Here is a 24,145-nt window from a genome sequence, read left to right as displayed (position 1 = left end):
CATGAAAATGTGAAGAGTGTGGTGGCAAGCATCCAACATCATTTCATGGCTATAGAAAGGGTCTTTTCAAAACGGAAGCTACTAGTCCTGAAAAGCCATCAGAATCTTTAGAAATTCACGTAATTAGAAACAATGACTTTGTTAGTATGTGCATCGTACCAGTTTTTATCAAATTAAATCAGAATCGTGTGTTAACCTATGCTCTGCTTGATAATTGTAGTCAGGGAACATTCATCGATAACGACTTGTTGTCACAACTTGGATCCAATTTCCCAAAGACCACATTGAATATAAAAAAAAACTCTAAACGGAGAAGAAGTCACCAGTGCTAAAGTAGTTGAAGGTCTTCAAGTATGTGGTGTGGATCAACCAGAAAAATGGATAAACCTCCCAAAGACCTACAGTCGAAAGGATTTTTCGGTGAGCGACAAACGACAACCAATCACCAAAGAGCTGCTCCAACGATGGCCACATCTCCATCCTTTAAAGACCAAACTGTCTGAGACTGGCGACAATCATCCAATGAAGGTTGGCATCCTAATTGGTGCAAACTGCCCCAAAGCAATTCAGCCCACGAACGTAATCCCAAGTCCAGTTGAGAGAGGACCCTATGCCTTCGAGACAAACCTAGGGTGGTGCATAGCAGGTCCACTTGACAACACCAAACCAAACATCACGTCATGTTATCGTATCAACTTCGACTTGAAATCAGAACGAAAACCAACCCATAGATTCGTGAAACAAGAGCAGGTGGCTGACCATTCGATCGAAAAAATGATTGGATCAGTCTATGGTGAAGAGCAAACAGTCAACGACAAATCATTAGGTGACGAGTTCTCCCAAGACGACGTCAAGTTCCTGAGCATCATGAACACCAACTGTCAAAAGGTAAGTGGACATTACGTTCTTCCCTTACCTTTTCGCAATGATAAAGTCAATTTGCCTAACAACAAATCACTTGCTTTGAAGAGGCTTAATCTATTAAAGAAGAAATTTTCTCGAGATCATACATTTTGTAACGACTATGTGAACTTTATCAATAACATGCTTAGTAAAGGTTATGCTCAGAAGGTACAGTCGTCGTATCCAGATGACGAACAATGGTTCATCCCTCATCATGGCGTCTATCTATCACCCAAGAAAGAAAAAGATTCGCGTTGTCTTGTCTTCGATTGCAGCTCGAAGTTCCACGACAAATCCCTAAACGACGAGCTCATTCAAGGACCAGACTTAACCAACCAACTTCTTGGCGTTCCTCACCAGATTTCGCCAACACACTATTGCAACTATGGCCGACATCGAAAGTATGTTTTACCAAGTTCAAGTCCCAGAGAATCAACGCCGTTACCTTCAGTTCCTTTGGTGGGAGGATGGAGATTCTCGAAACGTTGTCCAAGAATACGAGATGTGCGTCCATACATTTGGTAGCACTTCATCACCCAGTTGTGCTAACTTCGCTTTAAGAAAGGCAGCTTCCGAAGGCGAATCAAAGTATGGTCAAGAAGCGTCCGACACCCTCAGAAAAAGCTTCTACGTCGACGACATGCTAAAATCAACAGAAGAACCCTCGGAAACGATAGAGCTCGTTCAGAACGTGCGTTCAATGTGTCAAGATGGTGGTTTCAACTTAACAAAAGTCATCAGCAACTCACGAGACGTCATCGAAGCCATCCCTGAAAACCACCGCGTCAAAGAACTTCAAGAATGCTTAGATGTCCTACCAAACGACCATGCACTTGGTGTTCAATGGAACATCTCTGAAGATACTCTTAGCCTCCGAACGAAGACCTTCGACATACCATCAACCAAGCGTGGTTTGCTCTCCATTATCCACCAAGTCTATGATCCCTTAGGAATGGCTGCTCCATTCCTCCTCGAAAGCAAAAGGCTACTCCAAAGTCTTTGTTCCGAAAACTTCGGTTGGGATGAAGACTTCGCAAACGAACTGCAACAAAGAGTAAGTAAAGCAACAGAAACGATTCTGTCGCTCCAAACCATCAACATTCCAAGATGCTTTCACCCAGTAGGCTTCCTTGTAGAAGAAGCTAGCTTGCACCACTTTTCAGATGCTTCTGAAACTGGACATGGATATTGCACCTTCATTCGCCTGTTAGATCCAGATGGCAATATCCACTGCTCCTTCGTTCATGGACGGTCAAGAGTGAATCCGATCAAGAAAACGATCACAATGCCACGTCTCGAGCTTATGGCCGCTGCTCTTTCCGCAAAACTGGGTAGCAAACTGTCCACAGAGCTCGAGATTCCCATTCAACGTGAAGTATATTGGACAGATAGCAAGGTAGTGCTGGGCTACCTGAACAATGACACCAAGAAGTTCAAGATGTTCGTTTCAAACAGAGTGACGTTCATCAAAGACCGAACGACGTCAACCAGTTGGAGATATGTAAACTCAGAAGACAATCCAGCTGACGTTGGATCAAGAGTACTACGACAAGACGACACAGAACGCATCAATATGTGGCTTAAAGGACCTCAATTCCTTTGGCAGCCACTTAGTGATGATGTCACGACAACAAAGTTCGTTGTCAATGACGACGATCCTGAGATCGTCAAGAGTAGTGATACTCTGACTTGTGCAGCTACAGCAGCTGTAGAAACTAACGTTCTCTTATCAGTCATAGGTAGAATGTCGTCTTGGATTAAAATCATTCGTGTTACAGCATTCGTCTTACGCTACATCAACAACTTCTGCAAGAAATCAAAGACGCACTCCATGGTTCTGAGAGGTCAACAGCCAACGATGCAACCCCTAACAGTCGAAGAGTTAAAGTTTGCCCAAGTGACGATCTTCCAGGAAGTTCAACGATCATACTTCGCCAACACAGTACAACGCCTCAAGAACGACGAAAAGATCAAACTGAACGATAATCTCGTCAAGCTCAACCCATTCATCCACAAAGACGGTCTTCTTCGAGTTGGTGGCCGACTTCAACGTTCCAACATGGACTTCGAAATCAAACATCCCATAATCCTTCCAAAGGACAGTGTCATCACAAAGCCTTTGGTACGTTTCCATCACAACAACACATTTCACTCAGGACGAGGTATGACGATCAATGAGATTCGCACCAATGGCCTGTGGATCATCAATATCAATTCAATGGTTCGACACGTCATCCATCAATGCGTCGTGTGCAGGCACCTACGAGGGGCTACAATTCAGCAAAGAATGAGCGATCTTCCAATCGACAGAATCGAAGCCGCTCCACCGTTTACCTACACTGGCCTCGACGTCTTTGGTCCATTCTACATAAAGGTGAGAAGATCACTAGTCAAACGTTACTGCGTTCTATTCACCTGTCTTGCATCTCGAGCTGTTCATATCGAAGGAATCCACAGCATGGAAACCGATTCATTTATCTTATCTCTCCGACGATTAGTCGCTCGACGGGGAAATATTAGAATGATAAGATCCGACAATGGGACTAATTTTGTCGGCGCTGATAAAACAGCTTTACAGAGAATTTATGAATATGGATCACTCAAAAATTGCCGATTTTCTATCAAAACACAACGGTGACTGGGTCGTCTGGAAGAGAAATCCACCTAGTTCCAGCAACTATGGAGGAGTTTGGGAACGACAAATCCGGACAGCCCGAAATATCTTGTCCGGAATGTTGATCAAACATGGCGAAATTCTTCATGAAGAATCGTTCCACACACTCATCACCGAGGTCGAAAACGTAATCAACTCAAGACCATTAAGCGTCGAATGCTTAAACGATTCAACCAGCCTCACTCCAATATCGCCAATGACTCTACTAACTCACAAATCGAAAGTTGTATACCCCCTTCCTGGTTCATTTAGTGATGTCGATTTATATTGTCGTAAATATTGGCGTCGTGTCCAGCATCTTGTTAATGAGTTTTGGGAGCGCTGGCGTAAGGAATACTTAAATTCTTTACAAGAACGAAGTAAATGGCATAAGGAACTGAAAGATGCCATTAGTATTAATGATGTTGTTTTGCTAAAGGATGAGAAACCTAGAAATGAATGGTGTTTAGCGAAAGTAACAAAGCTCATCCCTGGGACTGGGCTCACGAGAACTGTTGAAATTGAACTGGCAAACAAGTCAAAATTACTTAGACCTTTGAACAAAATAGTTTTACTACAAAAAATATAGTATTTAATGAAAATCAAAAATTATTAAAAATTTATTTAGGAATTTATTTATGTTTTGAAGGTTACAAAAATTAAAATTTTTGTGAGGGGCTATGTAAATGCCATTATTTATTATAATTATAGGGTAATTATATATACACGCATTCCCATTTGCTTGTCTTTGTTTTGTTGCGTCCGTCCCTTTGGGACTTTCTCTTCTCTCGCTTTTGCATTTTCTGTGGTTGTTTTTGTTGCCTTTTGGGTTAGTTGAACTTTGATGAGAGAAGAGTGAGGTACAAATTTTACATAGACAAATCAGAGTGAATGAAAACTGATTTGAGATTGAGAACCAGATAACCAGAAATATAGAAGACATTTTTATACCGCACCAGAGCTCATGGGATTATACGTGTTTAGTAAGTATATTTACTCATTGACTTGTACATATATTTTTGCCCTTTTTAACTTTGTGGAACTTAGTAAAATTACCTTTGTGACTTAGTAGAATTTTTCCTTATATTTTAGCGAATATCACGAACATTCAGTAAATCTTCACGTCCTGTCTCTGCCTGCGGTAACATCGCCTATTCAACGTTTGCTGTAGTCTGAATCGCACACCTTTACAAAACCCCAAGTAGTATATAAGGAGTACGAATCCGTTAGTGGATGCTAGCGCAGCCTACGTTTGCTGGTATTCGACTATGTAACAGGTAAACTCGAGTCCAACCCCCTTACATGTAGCTTTCTGCATTGGCTCCATCAAATCCTACATACGGCATCGTAATAAAATATCGACAACAAATCACTTTATGTAATGAACAAAATATACATGCGTCCGCTTGTCTGCTTCACAGTTAACAAAAAACCCAACAACACAAAGGAAGTTGTTTGAGAACAGTGAAGATCTCCAATACCATAGAACATTTCATAAATCATGTCACGAACATCACTTGCCTCGTTTCGAAATCATTGTCATGGTGATTAAATCCCAGCGGATTTCATTAAAACTACTTCCTATTCATAAAAAAAATCTAAAAAAAATGTCTCAAGGGATATAATCACCATGGTAATTGTTTGAATATGAGGCAAGTGATGTTCGTGACGTAATTTATGAAATGGTTTATATGAGCAGATTAATTCTTCTTTTTGAGGTAAGCATTTTGATAAAAATGCGAAAACAAACCAAACAGCGTCCATATGTAGGCGAACAACAACCACATCCAATTGACAGGGAATCCACAGTTTGTATGTATTGCATTGCTGACGTGACTTATCACAACTACGAATTGTATCTGTAAAGAAAAATCAATTGGAAAAGACGAACTGGAATATTGAAGAATAAGTTCATTGATGGGGCTGGTCATGGCTAAGCTAAGAAAGTTTAAGGTTCAGTGAAATGGTCCTTTGGTGAAGTAATCTAAAAATGTTTCCGAGGAAATAGCTGTTGGAAGTCCAAAAATCCATCTTAATAGTTTAAGTTTTCCTGAAAACGAATATGCTTGGTCAGGAAATCCTTTAATTTTGACGGTCTACTGAGGTGAAAATAGCTTGAATAGGCATATTTCACCAAAACTAAAATATCTTTCTTTGCACGCGAAAACGTAAATTTTTATCTGGCAAAAATTAGTCCGAATTTTTGGAAAATGTGAGACAGTGAAATTAATACCAAAGTTGATCACGATAAAAAAAGATTATGTTCTTGCCCAAAATAAAATCAAAATTATACAATATTTCCATGGTACAACAAAAATAAAAAACTTCCTATGACAATTCGCGATAAAGTTAATCGAATTTTTGTCGTTTTACACTTTTGTTACTTGGAAACTTTAGAAAAATAACAAAATACACTAAGATCTACGGGTACAACCATTCAGTTTGAACCAATAAATCAAGCACAAAAGCTGTATAAGATTCTTAAATTAAAAGATCAGAATAGAGAGTACAAAAGTATAAAATGCTAGTCCTTCAATGTAAAAGGATCGTAATGTAATGTAGCTAAGTAGCTTTGCTTTTCTCTTTCTTCTCCAGGTACGAAGCGACGTAGAACTGGCCGAACAAGAAGAGGAGAGATAGAAGGAATGTGGCATTGATAACCAGAAAGTTCCTCCAGTAACCACAATCGATGTAAAGAGCTCCACATAATTGCGCGAAAATCATCACAAATTGCACCTGAAGAAGGGAAAGATTGAAAATTAAGTCAGATTATTTGCATCATAAGAGGGGAGTGGATGGGGAACGTTATGAAATTTGTGGACTATGACAGATGCGAGATGCGAGAAGGTGAAAAGTCTCAAGGTCAATGGGTATTGGGTTTCCGCTGATGGCGATGAAAAGACCTGGGGTTTGAAGGAGACCTCGGGATTTGCAGAAGAAGCAGGAGGGTTGAGGTATCAAAAAGATACAACATGAATTATCGGGATGAGAGGATTTAAGAAGGAAGAAATCTGACCTAATTTTCAACCTCCCTGTTAATATCGCTATGCGGAAATATGGAATGGTGGAAACCACTAAAATCTTCAGGTGTGATCAAATTAAATATATAGAGCTATTGATGCGTTAAATAAACATGATCGTCTGATACTTTTTTTCTTTTTCTCTCTGTCTGTCGCGTATGGTGTGAGCTCTTTTCAAACTTGCCACTTTTGTTACATGTACTTTATCTTTCTAATTCGAGTCCGAATGATTCTTAGTATCTATGCTCTCTCTCTAATTCGAATGAAAGTTTCCGCATTACAAAATAGCACACAAGCACTTAGAATGAAAATTTCTGCATTACAGAATAGCGTACAAACACTTGGAATGAAAGTTTCCGCATTACAGAATAGCATACAGACACTTGGAATGAAAGTTTCCGCATTATAAAATAGCAGACAAGCACTTAAAATGAAGGTTTCCGCATTATAGAATGGCATACGAACACTTGGAATGAAAGTTTCCGCATTACAGAATGGCATACAAACAATTGGAATGAAAGTTTCCGCATTACATTATTGGGACCGATTAAAGTAATAAACGATTATGTAACTTGCCCGGGGGCACTCGATTATTTAAATACGACCATACTTGCGGCCAAAAATTAGGCCTTTTAAAACGGACCCTTACAGTGCAGAGAAAATTTTGGAAATATTTGAGCAAATTTTAAGCGAAAAATCGACCCTTACGGTGAATGAAAAATTTTCGTGAATTTTTTTAACCCTTTTCAGGCAAAATATATGGTCAGATTTTCGAAATTTTACACCCTTAAAGTGCAATTTTTCTCATCTTTGATGATTTTGACCCTTACAGTGCACTTTGGTAAGCTTGGGACATATACCCTTAAGGGCCGCACGTATGGTAGGTCATTTACCTTGTAGTCCGGGAGCCAAATCCTATATCTCCTTAAATAAGCACTTTTGCTTGACCCAAGATTCTACAGGATAAACTATACATTTTTGGAATCCTTAACTATCCTAGTTTAAAAAATGGTCGGTCCCCAACCCTAATTCCTGGTCAATTTTTTATACTGGGCCCGAGTTTAGGGGGTACTTTTTAGCCTTTGTAAGGATTTGTTAAGGAAAATATCTTTCCATGTACGATATAATTTGCTATATCTCATGAATGAATTGACCAATTGCTTTGAAACTTTGCCAAACGTTTCAAGATAGATTGGTGATCATTATTTGCAAAAGATTTTTGCGAAAAATTATTTTTGGGGGTTTCCCTGGGGGAAAATAGGGGAAATTTGGGTATTTTCACTGAATTTTGACATTTTATAAGACTGGGACCTACCAAAACAACTTTTAATGAGGCACAAACTTTGTGTTATGATAAAGTTTGATGCGATACACCAGAAAAATTTCTTGTCAACTGTATTTAGTATCATTTTCGACGCTTCAGGGGGTAAAAATGCCCATTTTATTGAATTTTTACATAATTTGAGCAATTTTCACTGTTTATCTCGCCTAAAATATCTTCGAAAATATTTTTAACTTGATCTTTGTGTATTATACACTAGAAAATTATAATGCTGACTTGAAACTTTCACATACAGTACAGGGTGCAGTTTGAGGAACCAGGGGGCAAAATTGCCAATTTTATGAGACAATTTTTATCGTTTTTATTGATTTTTGAGCCCATTTGACCCATATAACAGTGTTAAGGTATGCAAAGTTTGATTTCTAACTGCTGGAAACATGGATGAATTTGGTAGGCAATAGAGGAAAGCAATTTATGTGGTTTTCATTATCCGTAATCAGGGATACAGATGGTAAATCAGGGGTAAATATGTTATTTCTAGTTCACAGTTCCCTGAGTTTGGATGTTTTTCTTGAGAAGTTTCCTCAAAAACCTAAATTTTTAGGATGGAAACCAGCTCTTACAAACTTTAAAATACATTTCCATCATTTCTTAGTCCTTTTGATGACAACTAAACAACAAACATTTCGATGCTTTTAACTGAAGTTATGGCTGCATAGTTATTGACTTAGCGTAACTTTGTTAGCTTTTCCTTTGAAATTTCTTATATTGCTTCTCAGAACCTTTTTTTCCGCCATTTACTTTCCTTTTAACAGTAGCTTAAGCCTCAAAATAAGAAGTTCTACTTAAAAACCGGCAGTAATGGGGGCCAGTAATGACCGTTTCGGGAATTAAAAGCTGACAAAATTACGCTAAATCACTGTAACTATGCAGCCATAACTTCAGTTGAAATTATCGAAATATCGCGTATTGTCATCAAAAGTACTAAGAAATGATGGAATGGTAATTTAAAGTTTGTTAGAGCTGGTTTCCATCCTAAAAATTTAGGTTTTTGAGGCAATTTCTCAAGAAAAACATCCAAACTCAGGCAACTGCGAACTAGAAATTGGCATATTTACCCCCTGATTTGACATCTGTATCCCTGATTACGGATAATGAAAACCACATAAATTGCTTTCCTCTATTGCATACCAAATTTATCCATGTTTCCAGCAGTTAGAAATCAAATTTTGCATACCTTAACACTGTTATATGGGTCAAATGGGATCAAAAATCAATAAAAATCGAGAAAAATTCACTAAAATGGGCATTTTTACCCCCTAGTTTGTCCAGTTGCACTCTGAATGTGATAGTTTCAAGTCAGAATTATAATTTTCTAGAGTATAATACACTAAAATCAAATTAAAACTATTTTTGAAAACATTTTAGGCGAGATAAACAGTGAAAATTGCTCAAATTATGTAAAAATTCAATAAAATGGGCATTTTTACCCCCTGAAGCGTCGAAAATGATACTAAATACAGTTGAAAAGAAATTTTTCTGGTGTATCGCATCAAATTTTATCATAACACAAAGTTTGTGCCTCATTAAAAGTTGTTTTGGTAGGTCCCAGTCTTATAAAGTGTCAAAATTCAGTGAAAATACCCAAATTTTCCCTATATCCCCCCAGGGAAACCCCCAAAAATAATTTTTCGCAAAAATCTTTTGCAAATGATGATCACCAATCTATCTTGAAACTTTTGGCAAAGTTTCAAAGCAATTGGTCAATTCATTCGTGAGATATAGCAAATTATATCATACATGGAAAGATATTTTACTTAACAAATCATTACAAAGGGTAAAAAGTATCCCCTAAACTCGGGCCCAGTATGAAAAATTGACCAGGAATTAGGGTTGGGGACCGACCATTTCTTAAACTAGGATAGTTGAGGATTCCAAAAATATATATTTTTGCCGGGCTATTGGCAACAACACTTTGAAAATGAGACCCGATATGTATTTTGAGAAGAGTGTATTAATTTCGAAGAATAAAAAAAACTATTTGGCAGAAAGTAATTTTTTCATTCGCCAGATTCACCTAAATTTCTTCCCTGCAAGTTCTAAATTAATCTTTTTGATATTTATATAATATTATTTGATATTTGCAAGTCAGAGGAATTGAATTCGAAATTCTTATTTGACCAACTTAGTTTGATCCAAAGCCTTTCTGGAGCTTATATGGGACACATCTCAACTTTCCTTCGGATAGAACTATCAGAAAACACAGTTTAGTTATTTCAAAATTTCGAATTGACCTTTCGTACATTCTGGGGAGGTGACTAAAATTGTCGATAGCAAGTGCAATTGACTTGAAATTTGGAAGTGTGCACATATTACGAATTGACATCTTTGATAACAATTTCGGCATCATTGATGACGTCATCGGACCCCTCCACTGTAATTATTTGCTTGTATCTTGTGAGGCAACTTCATGTGACATGTATTTATTTACTTTTAGGGGAGGAGAGGCCGCCATCTGTGAGAGTCATAGATCTTCGACAGACCGGCCCAAAATTGTGCTTTTTACCTAAACGAGTGTATTAGGTTGGAAAATGCTATCGGCTTGGCATTTATTAGGTACCTTAAGGGAACTTTTTTGTGCGGGAACTTATTTTCGCAGTCGAAAAAAATCACATTTCGCGCGGGAAATAATTTTCGCGGTTATGTCCGTTATTTTGGACACATTTCTTTCATTTTCCTAGGAATTTTTCAAATTTTTCGATGAGAAATGGCTGAATTTTTAACTGACAGGTCCTTATTTTCGCAGTTTTGCCGAAAAACCGCAAAAAAAGCAAAAATTAGATATTAATGATAGAAAACTTAAAACCAAAATTACTGCAAAATCAGACTTGTGGTTATGCTGAAAGTGAGCGTTTCCGGTAAAATATGGGCCGGTTTTAGTCAAGCAGTAGTCTGTAATACCATCCAGACAGGAGGCCGAACCAAAATTACAAATCATCCCCAATTATTCATACCTACCACTGGTCAAAATTTCAAGGACATGCATAGATAGCACTTGTCAATCTTGAGATTAAAAGGGGGGAGATGCTCAAAGGGTTAAGTATGGTTCGGAGAGCATCTTACAAATTTCCATCTTAGGGAACTTACTTACTCTCAGGTGCGTACAATTTCCGACCCAGACCCGGCAATCGGGTTCCCCACTTATTAAAATTTGAAAATTTTTCCGACCTCGCCCCCGTTTATTAGCCACCTGAGCGTGTGCTGGGATTACGAAAAGGCTAGAAGGAGTTTACTGTATTCATATCAGTATTTTTACATCAATAAAATACACAAGCTTGTCAATTCGGGAAAACTGTGAAACCCTGATTCATTTCATCGGTCAAAGTCAAATCATTTGCAATTCAAATTGAGTTTACGAAACATCATACACGCTTTTTTTCAATAAGAATATACTTTATAAGAATATCTATGATGAAATTGGCCAAAAGATTAAGAATATGGTAAGAATACAACCATCATTGAATATGGCAACTGAACCTAAAGCCCATCTTTAGAGCATTTTACCGTTGAATTGCCTTTTATTACACAGCAATGCTAAAAGATTCAACAAAAATGCCAAAGTTTTGCTGGGATTAGATCCAGACCTAAGAATATTTCAGGACAATTTTCCTCAAAAAGTTAAGAATATCCATGATGAATTGAAAAAAACAAGATTCTTATAAAAAGCAAGCGTGTACCACACACGTTGAGTTAAAATACCCGCAGAAGGAATCAGATCACAAATCGAGAAAAAAATATTTATGGCCAAGATAAAGATTTATTTTTTATATCAACCCTATCTATCTATATAATATTTCCTTGTAATAAAGTTAATGCCTTTGATTGTAATAGATTAGCAGAAAAACTTGCTAAAAAGTTATTGTAATACTAAACTGGTGGTAGATATGCTTGACCACAAACCTCTAAGTTGGAAAGATTAGTTTTCAATGAAATATAAATCAAATAGGGAATTCCTTGCAGCCAGACAACTTACGAAGTTTATCAAAGTAAAATTAAATATTTTAACGATCAAGTGTAGGGGGCACTAAAAATTGTTTTAATTAATGACAGACAAAATGCCGATATTTTTCGTATATAAAAATCAAAGAACGGAACAAAACGATATAAGAAAAGCTATATAAAATTGTGTAATAAATAGCTAGGAAGTTTTACTCTTCTCTTTCCGTTCAAGGTAAGAAGAGATGTAGAATTGACCGAATAGAAACAGTAGAGAGATGAGGTATGTTCCATTAAAAACCAAAAAGTAGCGCCAGTAACTGCAATCGATGTGGAGGGCGCCACAAACGTATGCAAAAATCATCACGAACTGCATCTAAAGGTATGAAAGGTCAAAAATTAGAGTCAGATTAGTGTTTCGTGGTGAATGCTTTTTGTGCGTGATGTGTGTTTGTTACTAGTTGTTGTGATTTATGCATGCAAATGTGATTTTTTTGTTCGCAAGTTTTCACTTTCGATTGCCCTTTATAACAGAATAGATAGAGCAGTGTAAGATGATTGATAGATTACGAAGATATCTGACTATATTTTTCAATCCTTCATATCTTTGGATATCAATTGCATTGAGATTTTGCAATTTCTTTCTATCGAAGGTCAAAAGTTGAGTGCTTGTATGTATCAGTTTTTTACGAAACATTTTGAAATCAGAGAAGAATAACAACATTGATATTCCACAATGATAAAATGTAATGCAATCTTTCTTTCTGTGATATAATTGCTAATTTTCATTCTATCTACACGATATTGAAATAATTACAGCTACAATTTAAGCAAACATCTAAATAATCAAAAAACGTAATGTAAAAATCATCATTAAAGGTTTTGTTTTTACATGAGTGTTCCCGTTTCATATCAGACACATACTTCGTATCAGGACGGTGTCTCCCTATTGTTATGTTATGCTGATTTAAGTAAAAAATGTTTTTCTGCCCCTCTTTCTGACAAGTCTTGCTCCACATCCATGTCAATTCAACGTGAAAAAGCTTTTAAATCAAAAATGATGAGTAAGCAAACAATATCACTCGTATTTAAAAACAAAACCTTTAAAATATTTATTATTATCAAGAATTACTTATACCTCCCCTAAAATACAGACATCATAATACCAATACAAGTCACCAAAAGTATTGGTTGAAAGGGAATGAGATAAAAATGTGATGACGTGGTCCCAAAGGAAACCCCTTGACCCGGCTAGTGATGACATTTGATAGAGGAGGTTTAAAAAACGAAAAAAAATCCAAAATAAAAAATAATTGCATGGTATAAAAACGGGTCATAGGAACTTATGAAAAAAAAAAATTTCTTCTACGAATTCAAATATCTACATCTCTCAAAGTTTTTTGTTGTTTCGTTGTTGCGTAAATATGTAAAAACTAACTCTTAGCGTTTGCTTGCTTTTTGCATAATAAACTTTCAATTTTTCAGTCCATGGAAGTGAAAATCCATTCACCTTTTTCTGAGACAAAAATCTTTTGTAATTCCCTGAATCTTTGTTGAGGAAAGTGCATTACAGCTGAGACTTTTTACAGACCAGACAGTGTTATCTATTCGGCTTTTGATTTTGAAGATTCTTCTAATTTCTTTGCACGGTAGGCATTTTGGTAAAAATGTTGGAAAAGCCAGAAAAGTGAAATCATGTAGAACCAATGGAGCCAAAAGAAAACATTAACAGGGATTGCGTTGGGTGAATACTTGTGCGTCATGGCGTTTGACACGTGTAAAAAAATCAGAACGAATTGGTACTAGAAAGAAAAAGAGAAGCAGTTCTAAGACATTGAGAAAATACACATCAAGTGTAAGAGAAAAAATGGAAAGTCCCAGCTTAAAAAGAATACGCACCTGACTAAAATTTCCTTGATGTCTTGCTGCTTTCCTTCTTTTCGGCTGGGACTTTCCAATATCATTGCACATCCCTTCTTCATTTGAAAAAATTGACCAAAAAATGTTTCGCCCAGATTTTCGCGCAAATTTTATTTCAGCTGAAAAGCAAATCTTTGGTGAAGAACGGGTGTGTGCAATGATGATATTGTGATGAAAAAGTGTGTTTGTATGTGAGACGCGTGCATTTTTCATTGTTACAAACCCAGATAAGATATATAACTTAAGTGATTCATGAATGTGGATTGCTAATAATAGATAGTTTACCTGGTTAACAAACCAGCTATTACATACTTATGCTCAGTGCGACAGCACAACTTTTTACCCTTTTCAGTTTTAGTATAAATTTCATGCAAAAGGAAAACAATCTTACCATTTGCATTCTGGTTAGGTATTTCTTCCACCACAAATATTTTTGCATGTGAGGGCCGAATGCAGATAACATGTAATAAGCGTACATTAAAGTATGGATGAAGCAGTTCAACATGGGACCAAAGTAAGCTAGAAGAAGGAAATAACAAGATAAACCGAAATTTCAAGTTGAACATCAATTAGACATGGATAAAATCATTCAAAAGCAGATTACTGCAGCTCAGAAAAAAGTTCCTATTTAAGACTAAATTGATGATAATTACAATGTTAGTTGCAGTTATCTGTTGCCTTGGCAAACTAATTAACGTGGAGGTTATAAAAATAGAACTACTCTTTAATCAGTTATCAAATTCAAAAATATCTCTGGAGATATAATAGGAAGAAAATAATAGGATGGTGTACTTACAAACTCCTCCTGGAACATATTTTACAAGACTCCATTGTAATATTAACATAGACCCATGGTGATAAACATGTAAGAAACTAATTTGCTTGTTCTTTTTGCGAAGGACAAAGAATAACTAAAAAAATAAAACAAAAGTATTAGAGCATTTCTTTCATATAGTAACCTACTCCATCAAATAAACTAAAAAGAGTCTATCAGTAAACCATATGCGTTTCTAGCACAATCAAAATGTTTCAGCATTGCGAAATGTAAACCTTCCGTAGGTTGAAATTTTAATAGCAAGTAAAAAAAACTTACCGTATCCAAAAATTCAATGACTTTAGAGAAGAAATACCACCAATGCACATTGACAAGCTGATATAAGAAAGCGTGTTTCAATTTATATAGCAAAATACTGAATGAAAGGTAAATGGCAGTGCTTCGAAGTCTTTACAAATTCTCCTACAAAGAGCCACTGAAGCAATTTCAAAGCTTTTTCAGATGAATGTAAATTAAAAATTATTTGTAAAGCCTCATATATATGTGGAATTTGCAAAATAGGAACAAAATATATAGCATAGGTTGTGAAATTAATAAAGACAACCTTGATAACCAATTCAAAAAAGGTCTTAAAAATTAATAAATTCTTAAATTAATAGAAATTAAATCTAGTTACCCTCATGGTCATTGGAGAAGTATCAGCCTGGATAACATCTTGACATAACAGATTGAAATTTGGATTTAGCACGGAGCAAGCAAAAAACTGAAATAAAAACAGATTGATATTTTGGAGATTAGAAATTGAAATTGGTGCTCTCATTTTTCAGAAAAATATGATCCATAAAGAAAATATTATTACCTCCCACATCATCCAAACTGAGAATACAACAGAGAAACAGTTGTATCCAATGAGTACATTGCGTAGTTGAAACGGTTGGCGTTTTTCCATGATTCTGGGACCAAAAATAACCATCAGCAAATACAGAATGACAGCACAGACAACATATTTTGGTGATTGGATAAATGGCATTGTTGCTGTTCGCACATCGCCTGTTTGCAAGATGTAATCATAATAACCAACAAGCCCCTCAAACACCATATTGCCTGATTTTCTAGAGATAAGAAAAATAATTTTCATTACAGTATCAGAATCAAGTGGAATTTCTCAACAGCTTTGGTTGACAAAACTATATACAAACTGAAAGTTCTCTATCCTTAAGCAAGGCAGTTTAGTTTTTAATAAAATGCTTTAACAGTACTTCAGCCCTTCTGACAGCTCTTGTGGTTGTTAAAATCTTGTTTTATTTGTCTTTGCTTTTACAAACTGAAGGAAACCACAAATCTGTCAATAATACATTTTGTTGTAGTATAATCCTACTGAAAGGGATCAGGTTACATTGTATGGAACGATTTTTTTCCACACAAGATTAACCTCAATTTTTGTTGATTTGTTCATTAGGTTAGGTTAGGTTAGGTTAGGTTTATTTCAAATTGAATAACATAAAGAAAGAAACTATGTACATAAGTTTTTAACCATTGGTGGCTCTCGTGCTATGTACACTTTGCAAGAAAAAAATATGATTAAAGATCAAAATATTGGTTCCAAGAAAATGAAAATACAAAATATGGAACAGTAAATGTTAACAAAGAGTTAAAATCTAAGGAAAAAATTTATATCAGAAAATGATAAAAAAAAGAAAGAAAAAAAAATGGAAAAATTTCGTTGACTAGAGCAAGGCTCTTGGTCAATTTTGTGTAAACTGTGTATTAGAGTAGGACTTTTTTTGGCCAAATGATAGGACCAAAATAGGTTAAATAATAAAAAGTAAAAAATTAAATCTTAAAAGTGTTGTTTTTGCTGTTTTACAAAGCAGACAGGCCTCTCAATCTGACAAAGCAGTTTTAAATTTTTCTGATGAGTGTTGTGTTCAAGGTCCCAATATGAGCAGATATGAGGCTCCCCTAAGTGGTTTTCTGGATTACGTAATTAGGAAATTTTTTCTTTGTGATTGCTTGATCAGAGGTCAAAACATGATCGTATTTGAAAGATTTTTGAGCTGCGATGCCTAATTCGGACTTTTTCAATGGATTGCGTCATTATCTAAGTTTTTTTCTGTTTTTGAAGACCAAATATCGTGTGATATTGTGCTCAGAGTTAACGCTGAGGGAGCCTCCAATATACATATATGTAATTCATAAATTTGTGATAAAGCAGAGGTGCCAACTCTCAGCATGAGTTTCATACAGTCACTACAGTACCACACAATTTTCAAACAAATATGTCTCACACATTTTCAATTATTAAAAAAAGTTTCCCCAATTTTTCAGTTTCAAGAAAAGGTTTCATCCTCTGTTTTCCAGTCCTTTGGAAAAAATTCCCCCAGTAATATGGGGCTAAGATTTCAGATTTCCTTTTTCAGATTTAAATGGAATTGGAGCTTATGTTTTCCAAGTTTTTCTGACTTTAAAGAAGACAAAATATGTTAAATCCAGGTTTCCCGATAAACCATGAGAAACCATGTAGCTGCCAAACTGGTCTTTTTGAGTGCTGAGATATGGGTAGAGCTGCAAGTTGGGAAATCAAACTTTTCAGCCAGCATACAATACAGAACTTTTCACCCAATTTCAGACCAAAAAGCCTGAATATTCAAAGATCCTTGACCTATTTTGAAGCCTCTAACTTAGGCAATGAAATCAAAAACACTCTGTAAAGTAGCTCGAGTTGTTTACCAAAGAATGCTAAGGGAAAGACTAGCTAGGTCCCAGGAAGTCCTTCTAAAACTTTGAATAGAGCGGATCTATTTTAAACAATAAAAGCAAACAAACACACTGTCAACTGCACGTGAAAATTGCAAGTTTAAATAAAAATAACTTACAGTGGCCCAGTCACGAAATCTTCTGCCAACCGTTTTTGTAACCTGCACCCTGCAAAGGCAAATCACTTGTAATGTTGTTAAGACAGTAAGAGGAGTGTTGCGCAAGGCAAGGAGATCGTTCCATAACTCCTCCTTTGTTCAATTTGCAGACTTGCCCGAAAGCCATCAACAATCATACGAAAATCATTGAACTAGCAGATTCAAGGCTTATCTTAATTCGAGTATAGGTGCTAGCCCAGGTCGAATATTCTAAAAGTGGAATGATTTTGAGCGGGAAAGATCAACATGGCGGATGAAAAAAACGTGTAAAGTGAAAAGGTATCAAATTTTTATGTCTTTTAGAGGTTTAACTTGGTCTGAGATGATTTTCCCGTCTTAGATCTAAATTAAATAATTAAACTAGATCAAAAGGGTGCAGTAGTGTAGTTATCATCGTTCTTGACTTTCGTGCTGGAGGTCAGGGATTGATTCCCACTCGGTGCTTGCCACTTACTTCGCACTTGGCAAGTGAATGCTCCTTTGCCCGGGTCAACCCATACTGACCCATACCATGTGAGGGGAATAGGGTACCATCACTCTGATACAAGAGTATAGGGTGATATGCTGGACATTGAATGTGGTGAGATGTGGTGTGGCGAAGGTACTCATATGTTCGCTACCCTGCGAGAACGCAAGGTTCTCTAGTACTACGAGTATCATCATCGATAAAGCATGGCTCTGATGTGTCGCGAGCACAGAGTACAATGTCTGGTAAGCGCTGTGATTTCCCTATCTAGGGGTAGGAAACTACCGGATAGGGCCCGGTCTGATAAGGCGGATCTTTAAAAATATACCTTTTTTTAAAGAGGCAGCCATGTTGAATAATTATGTCGACTTTACAAAGTGGGTCGGTCGGTCGATCGGTCGAAAATATTTTTTTGTGCATACATACCATCTTTGTTCATTGTAGGTACCGTGAGTGGTCCTAAATCCGACAGCCCTGCCTAAATCCGCCGTGGTCTTTCAAAGATACAAACTAAAATAAAAAAAACCTTTTGCTGTGACGCAACGAAAATACCAAAGTGTCAACTAAACTGGGAAATTTGATACAGTAAACCAGTTGAACCAGATAATTAACAATAATTGCTTCTTATACGAAACTTAATTTTTTTTGCAATATGTCATACAGTTAGGAACATTTGGCGAGTTCCTGTACGCGGCCGCAATAAAAAAAATCATAACGTCACTCAATAAAAAACGGCGTTCGTGTCTTTTCGCACTTTTTTTAGCCTAGACGTTGTAGCAAACATAGTAAGTATAAGCACACTGCTTTTAATTGGCTGACAATTTCTTTTGCGTCGGAAAAACTTTTTCAAACTTTCAGCGATGATTGATCAAACTGTTACAATGAAAATTATCCAGCTTATTTTTTATCTTCTTACCTTCTTCATCTTTAATGAAGCACTCGAAGTTTACTGAAAGTAAGCACATAAGATATTCTTATAATTAATGATATTGATTTAAAAACACACTTCGTTATGCGCTGCGAAGGAGTGCATGACGTAACTCGCGCGGCAACTAACTCGCCTTCTGTTGGAAGATCATATTGGGCGTTTTGGCGTCACCACCCTCGACGCAGCGAGCGCCTTTGTCTTTCCGCAACTCTTTCCACCATTTTAGATGGCCTTAACAATAGATCCAAAAGGGCGCCATAATCTTGGAAGATAATTTGTTTTGGTCTCCGGCTTTGGGAAGTAGCAATGTTTTTGGTTGTTTTCGATGGAAAATGGTAAGAAACTTAAGTTTACAAGTGTCATTTAGTTTTTGCTGGCTTAGAGAATGGCAGGATCCTGGATGGTTTCCCTAACTGTCATAAATGATAATAAAAGGTAATTACATTCAGACTTTTACAACTCACACTTTTTAATTACATTATTGACATTTTGACATTATAGCCATCTTGTTAGATGTTTTGGATTTGTTTTGAGAATTCTTGCAATAGTTTTTCGTTAACTTGGAGAAGGAGTGTTTGTAAACATAGAATTTTTTTTCATAACCTTTATTTGGGGGGTCGGAATTAGGCAGGGCTGTCGGATTTAGGACCACTCACGGTACCTGCATTGTGAGCCCCATCATAATCATCATGCAACATCTTGTTTTTTAGAAAGTGATGCTTCGCGAGCATGGTCTGCTTCCACGAAGGTCCAAATTATGAAATCGGGTTAAAAAATCTGGAAATCATGGATAAACTGGTTTTTGGTTCATTTTCCGCTGACGCGCCGCGCTCTCTATTTCGATTTGAAAACTTGTAAACACTGAGCGTGCAGAGGTTGACAATTAGGAATCCAGAAGTGGCAAAAGGGGTCTCCGACTCTCCGACTCTAACTTCAGAGTAAAAATCAGGGTCGGTCGGATGACGGGAACCAAACAATTTTTAGAGATCCGCCTAATCGGAGGGTCAGCTTCCACCTGTGTTTGTGTTAGGCACAAGTGTTTCAACCGGTATTCCAAGGAAGCCATATTTTGGTTTGTACAGAAGAAATTTCGCCCGCTCAAATCGAAACAACAAAATGGTCAAACTCACTAAAGCAAAACATTGCTGCCACGGCATTTCCCTGGATAAAAATTCTGGTCACATGACCATCCGTGATTTTAGACCAATGAAAACGCTTCATTTCCCCGGATTAAAGTTGTGTCTACACTAACACGCGGGAACTAGCTAGAAAAAGAAAGAAAAAACCGGGGGTCAAATTAAATTTTTTTCCCTTCTTGCGGCAAACATAAGACTTTAAGAGCCCATTTATTTAAGAAAGTGGTGTTATATCATAAATAAATTATGTAAGTAAGTCTAGTAAGTGATATTTTAAGTAATAAGTTCATTAACAATTTCATTTTGAAGTTTGTTTTTAAAATCAAAACCCCCGTGCTAGATGATAATTTCATTTTCTTAACTTATGGACCCATTTGTAAGTATTTGTAATACAGATCATTTGGCATTGTAGTTGCAGCGTATACAAGAATTGGAATCTAAAGTCTGAAGTAGTAACTCCTTGCCAGTGACCCCACAGAGAAATTTTTAGTTGGCAGACACTGACTTTAGGTTGGTTTGGAAATCGTTTTATTTTGAAATGCAATCTTCACTTTTGATGAATACTTTTATTTATTTGGATTCATGAAAGGTTGTTCAAGGTTTGTTTACTTCTTATTTCAAATTATTTCATTGATTTATTGAGCTGCAATAGCTGATTGAAAAAGTAAGATTTTTGATAGTTATCAGCGTGGATTGGCCGCCATTTTGAATTTCGATTTTTTTCTCCTGTACTCGGCAATTTAGAGGTTGTTCGTAATACGCAATTTGGCTTACGCGTAACACTTGTGTAGGGTAAAATGGCAAAATGTGAAAAGGGGGCTATCAACAATATGTTCTATTCAGGTCCTAAAACATCTTCAAATCCAGTCGGTCAGTTGGTCAGTAGTAAATTTTGTCGGATTTTTAAGATCTAGTAAATCCAGATGAATCAAGTCGGCAATCAACAGAATCTTATGCCACCATCTTTAATTTGCCAAACTAAATATGCGCTACCTGTTGCTGAATTTTGACATGAAAATTTCAATAAGGGTACATGAAAAAACTTGAACGGGACTCAATGTGGGTTAAGTAAAACAAAAAATAATGGTTCAAAGACATGCTCGCCATTATGGGAAAGATCCGAACCTGCGAACAGCGCCCAAAAAAACCCGACAAATTTACCGACTTTCCGAATTGGGTTTTCTTGTAAATAAACAGTCGGTCGGGCAACCCGAACGCAACATATTTTTTATTGCCGCCAAATCGATTTTGGCAAATGACCAGTTTTTGAAAAATGACCCTACAAGATTTGACTATATCTTTTTATTCAATGAAGCAATTACTTTCAATTAAAAAATATATCGACAATGAATGGGTGAGCTTTCTAGAAATCCAAACATAAATTGCATACCTTTTACCAAAAAATAGCACTTTAGGATCAGAAACAGTCAAAAACCAGCTTTTTCCAATTTTCATCGAGTTACAGGAATTAATTCCTTGTTTGTTTTGATCTGAAGTTTTCAGTAGGGGTGGCCAACATGGTTCCCTTGCTCATATCAGGGGGGGCTGGGACTGGGGTAAGAGAATTAAAGTTTCTAAGTAAAATCTTAATTATCACCCAAAAAAGTGCCTATTTTTGTCCATATCTTTTAAATAGACAGCCCCAGCCTTATCCCTTCTTCTGTAAAGCTTCCTATACTTTTTGTCTTTCAGAAAAACCAAAAATATTGGCCTTAATTGTTTGGTCACACTCTGTTCAATATGATCAAATATCTTTTTTTATTAGGGATAGGGTTTTTGACTATACAAAAATGATATAGTTAGTAGATTTGATTTTATTTAAAAAAAAGAAAAGTAGTGTGACCCCCTATTTTTCTATTTTATTTTGCGCGGGTTTTTCAATAGAGATGTCACATGACTCAAATCTCGCAGTCTTATTGGACTAGAGAAAGCAAAAGTGAAATCGCCCGATCTGATTGGATGAAAAAATTTCCATGTGAACTGGAACCGAAAATAATTCTCATTCTAAAACAAGATGGCGGCGAGAAAAGCACGTCTTTTGCTTTGGACGGAAGGTTGTAAATTCTGGTTGATTTTAAGGTTTTATCTTATCTTATCTCATTTACTTTGATTAGTAGAGGCTTCTTCAATGTTTGGGGAAGGTAAGTCTATAAAGTTATTTGTTTTTCGGTGGAAAAAAGTGTTTAAAAAGCATTTTTTGTGCTCAAGGTTTATTTTTCTTCACAAATTTTGGCTTCAATTTTAAATAGATGAACGAGTATTTCACTGAGGGTTATGATTTTTTCACAGACATAGTAAAACTATTCAGGAACTTGGACCTTTTTACAGAATTTCAAAAAATCTGTTAGTTCTGGAGATGTATTGAAAAGTTTAGACACTGGTAGTTCGCGTTCGCGTTTCGCGTTCCCAAACCAAATGCACGTGCCCCTCTCTCTCTATCTAGATAAATAGATGGATAAGCCAGCATTTAGTTGTTCCAACCTTTGTAGAATTGTATGTAATATCCAGTTTAAAAAGAATGAATTATCTGGCTGGTCCCTTTTAGCTAAATAACAGCTACCTTAAGTGGATTAATTTTCATGTGGATTAATTTCCAAGTATTCCAAGTAATTAACTTTTCATTTCAATTTTAAACTTTCAATCTCTAGTAACCTCCTGAGTACCAGTGGTTGAAATAAGGTTTTTCCTTCTCATCGGTTATTTAGGGGAGTCTTCATTCAGAAGTTCCACACTTTCTAGTCCGACAACTAAAAATTCTGACAATGCAATCGAAGGTTGTGCTAGTTTTCCGAAATAGGTTTTGTCTGACAACGAGTGATGAAAAGAATTAAGTGTTTCAGCAAAAAACATTAGTAGCCTGCCCTGACTAGCCTAGCCAGCCAACCAACCATGTGAATTGTTTATTTTATCACTTAATGTTATTATAGCAGGTGAAAGTCTGTCTGGTATAGGTTTGAAACGGCTCATCTCTAAAATAAACTTGATTTCCTGGATGCCTTCGATTGAGATTGGGGTTGACCGCCAGACAAATTATGAGACTCATCAAAGATCGTGTGACTGCTTTCAGTCCAAAAAAGTAGTTGGAGTAGACAAACTTCAGCGCTGATTCCACTTTGTCTGGATTCTGACTGTTTTGTTGTCGGACTAGAAAGTGTCGGAGTTGTGAGATGCACCTGTTATTTAAGTGTGTCAGTACAGTCATGTTAAGTGTCACATACACTTTGAAAATTTGTCTATTTTTATGGCTTTAAAACCCTTATTTTCAATTAGTATATAAATCGTATAAATATCTCAACTTAAAAGTGGAAAATATAAGACGAACTGACATCAGTAATAAAATGCTACGTTAAATTCAGGAGTATAATAGTATAAAATATATAAATGTTTTATAGGGTTTAAACAACCTCGTTCCCTGTGTATTACCAATTTTTTTATTCTTACTGATAGGCGCTAGATAATACTCTGGTATTGTCTGTTTTCAAACTTGTAGGATTACGTAATTCAAAAACAAAACGTCAGATTTCATTTGTTCCTGGATTTGAAACCATTGCATTGTAGTGTAACTTTGTAAGGTCAGATTTTTTATAACGTATTGTTTTGAGAAGTTCCCACTCTGAGAGGGGGAACTCACATCAGCCAACACCCGGGTATTCTCTGGGGTCAATCAGTAACGTAAATAAAGCCTGGGATACAGGGAGATGAGGTTGGGGTTTAAAATAACAAAGAAACTAGAGAAGAAAGTTAGGAAGGAATAGTGCTCTTTAGTGCTCAAAGTAACGAAGAAATTGGAGGCGAAAGTTACGAAGGAATAAGTCAAAGTGACAAAGAAATTAGAGAAGAAAGTTATGGAGGAATAGTGTTCGAAGTAACGACGAAATTAGAAAAGAAAGTTACGGCGGAGGAATATAGTTCAAAGTAACCAACAAATAAGAGAAGAAAGTTACAACTAAGGAGCTAGTCATAAAGTAGATAGTCCATGAATAATACTGAACATCAAGATTAGTTTAGGTCACACAAATATTGGTTGGTTATTTTCACATTTTTCAAAAATTTTCGGGTCAGTGATTTTTTTCTGGTCGGTTTTAACTCATAACCAACTGCTATTTTGATCACTGGAGTACCTTCTTTGTAGTTTTTTGAAAGCTTTTGAA

At 36.3% G+C, this 24,145-nt stretch overlaps 2 protein-coding genes across 5 annotated transcripts; one reads left to right on the top strand and one right to left on the bottom strand.

Annotated features, from left to right (window-relative positions):
• Nucleotides 1–1,288: 1,288 nt before the first annotated feature.
• LOC136807078 (uncharacterized) lies at nt 1,289–3,541 on the top strand. The gene has a single exon (XM_067063646.1). The coding sequence runs from the start codon at nt 1,289–1,291 to the stop codon at nt 3,539–3,541; it is 2,253 nt and encodes a 750-aa protein (XP_066919747.1).
• Nucleotides 3,542–5,189: 1,648 nt separating this feature from the next.
• On the bottom strand, nt 5,190–17,533 carry LOC136807120 (very long chain fatty acid elongase AAEL008004-like). 4 transcript variants are annotated; one of them, XM_067063693.1, is made up of 7 exons: nt 17,426–17,516; nt 15,409–15,661; nt 15,226–15,312; nt 14,868–14,924; nt 14,571–14,685; nt 14,166–14,293; nt 5,190–5,415 (listed from the first exon to the last, which is right to left on the bottom strand). In XM_067063693.1, the coding sequence occupies exons 2-7, from the start codon at nt 15,646–15,648 to the stop codon at nt 5,257–5,259; spliced, it is 786 nt and encodes a 261-aa protein (XP_066919794.1). In that variant the 5' UTR covers nt 15,649–15,661; nt 17,426–17,516; the 3' UTR covers nt 5,190–5,256. The 4 variants fall into 4 exon arrangements, with proteins under 4 accessions (XP_066919794.1, XP_066919793.1, XP_066919792.1 ...); XM_067063692.1 differs by lacking the exon at nt 5,190–5,415 and adding an exon at nt 5,799–6,292; XM_067063691.1 differs by lacking the exon at nt 5,190–5,415 and adding an exon at nt 11,656–12,230 and having other exon boundaries at nt 17,426–17,521.
• Between the last annotated feature and the right edge of the window lie 6,612 nt (nt 17,534–24,145).

Source organism: Clytia hemisphaerica, unplaced genomic scaffold (genome assembly GCF_902728285.1).
Source record: "Clytia hemisphaerica strain Z4C2 unplaced genomic scaffold, Clytia hemisphaerica genome assembly, whole genome shotgun sequence".
Classification (NCBI taxonomy): Eukaryota; Metazoa; Cnidaria; class Hydrozoa; order Leptothecata; family Clytiidae; genus Clytia; species Clytia hemisphaerica.
This window is presented reverse-complemented; position numbering and strand designations above follow the sequence as displayed.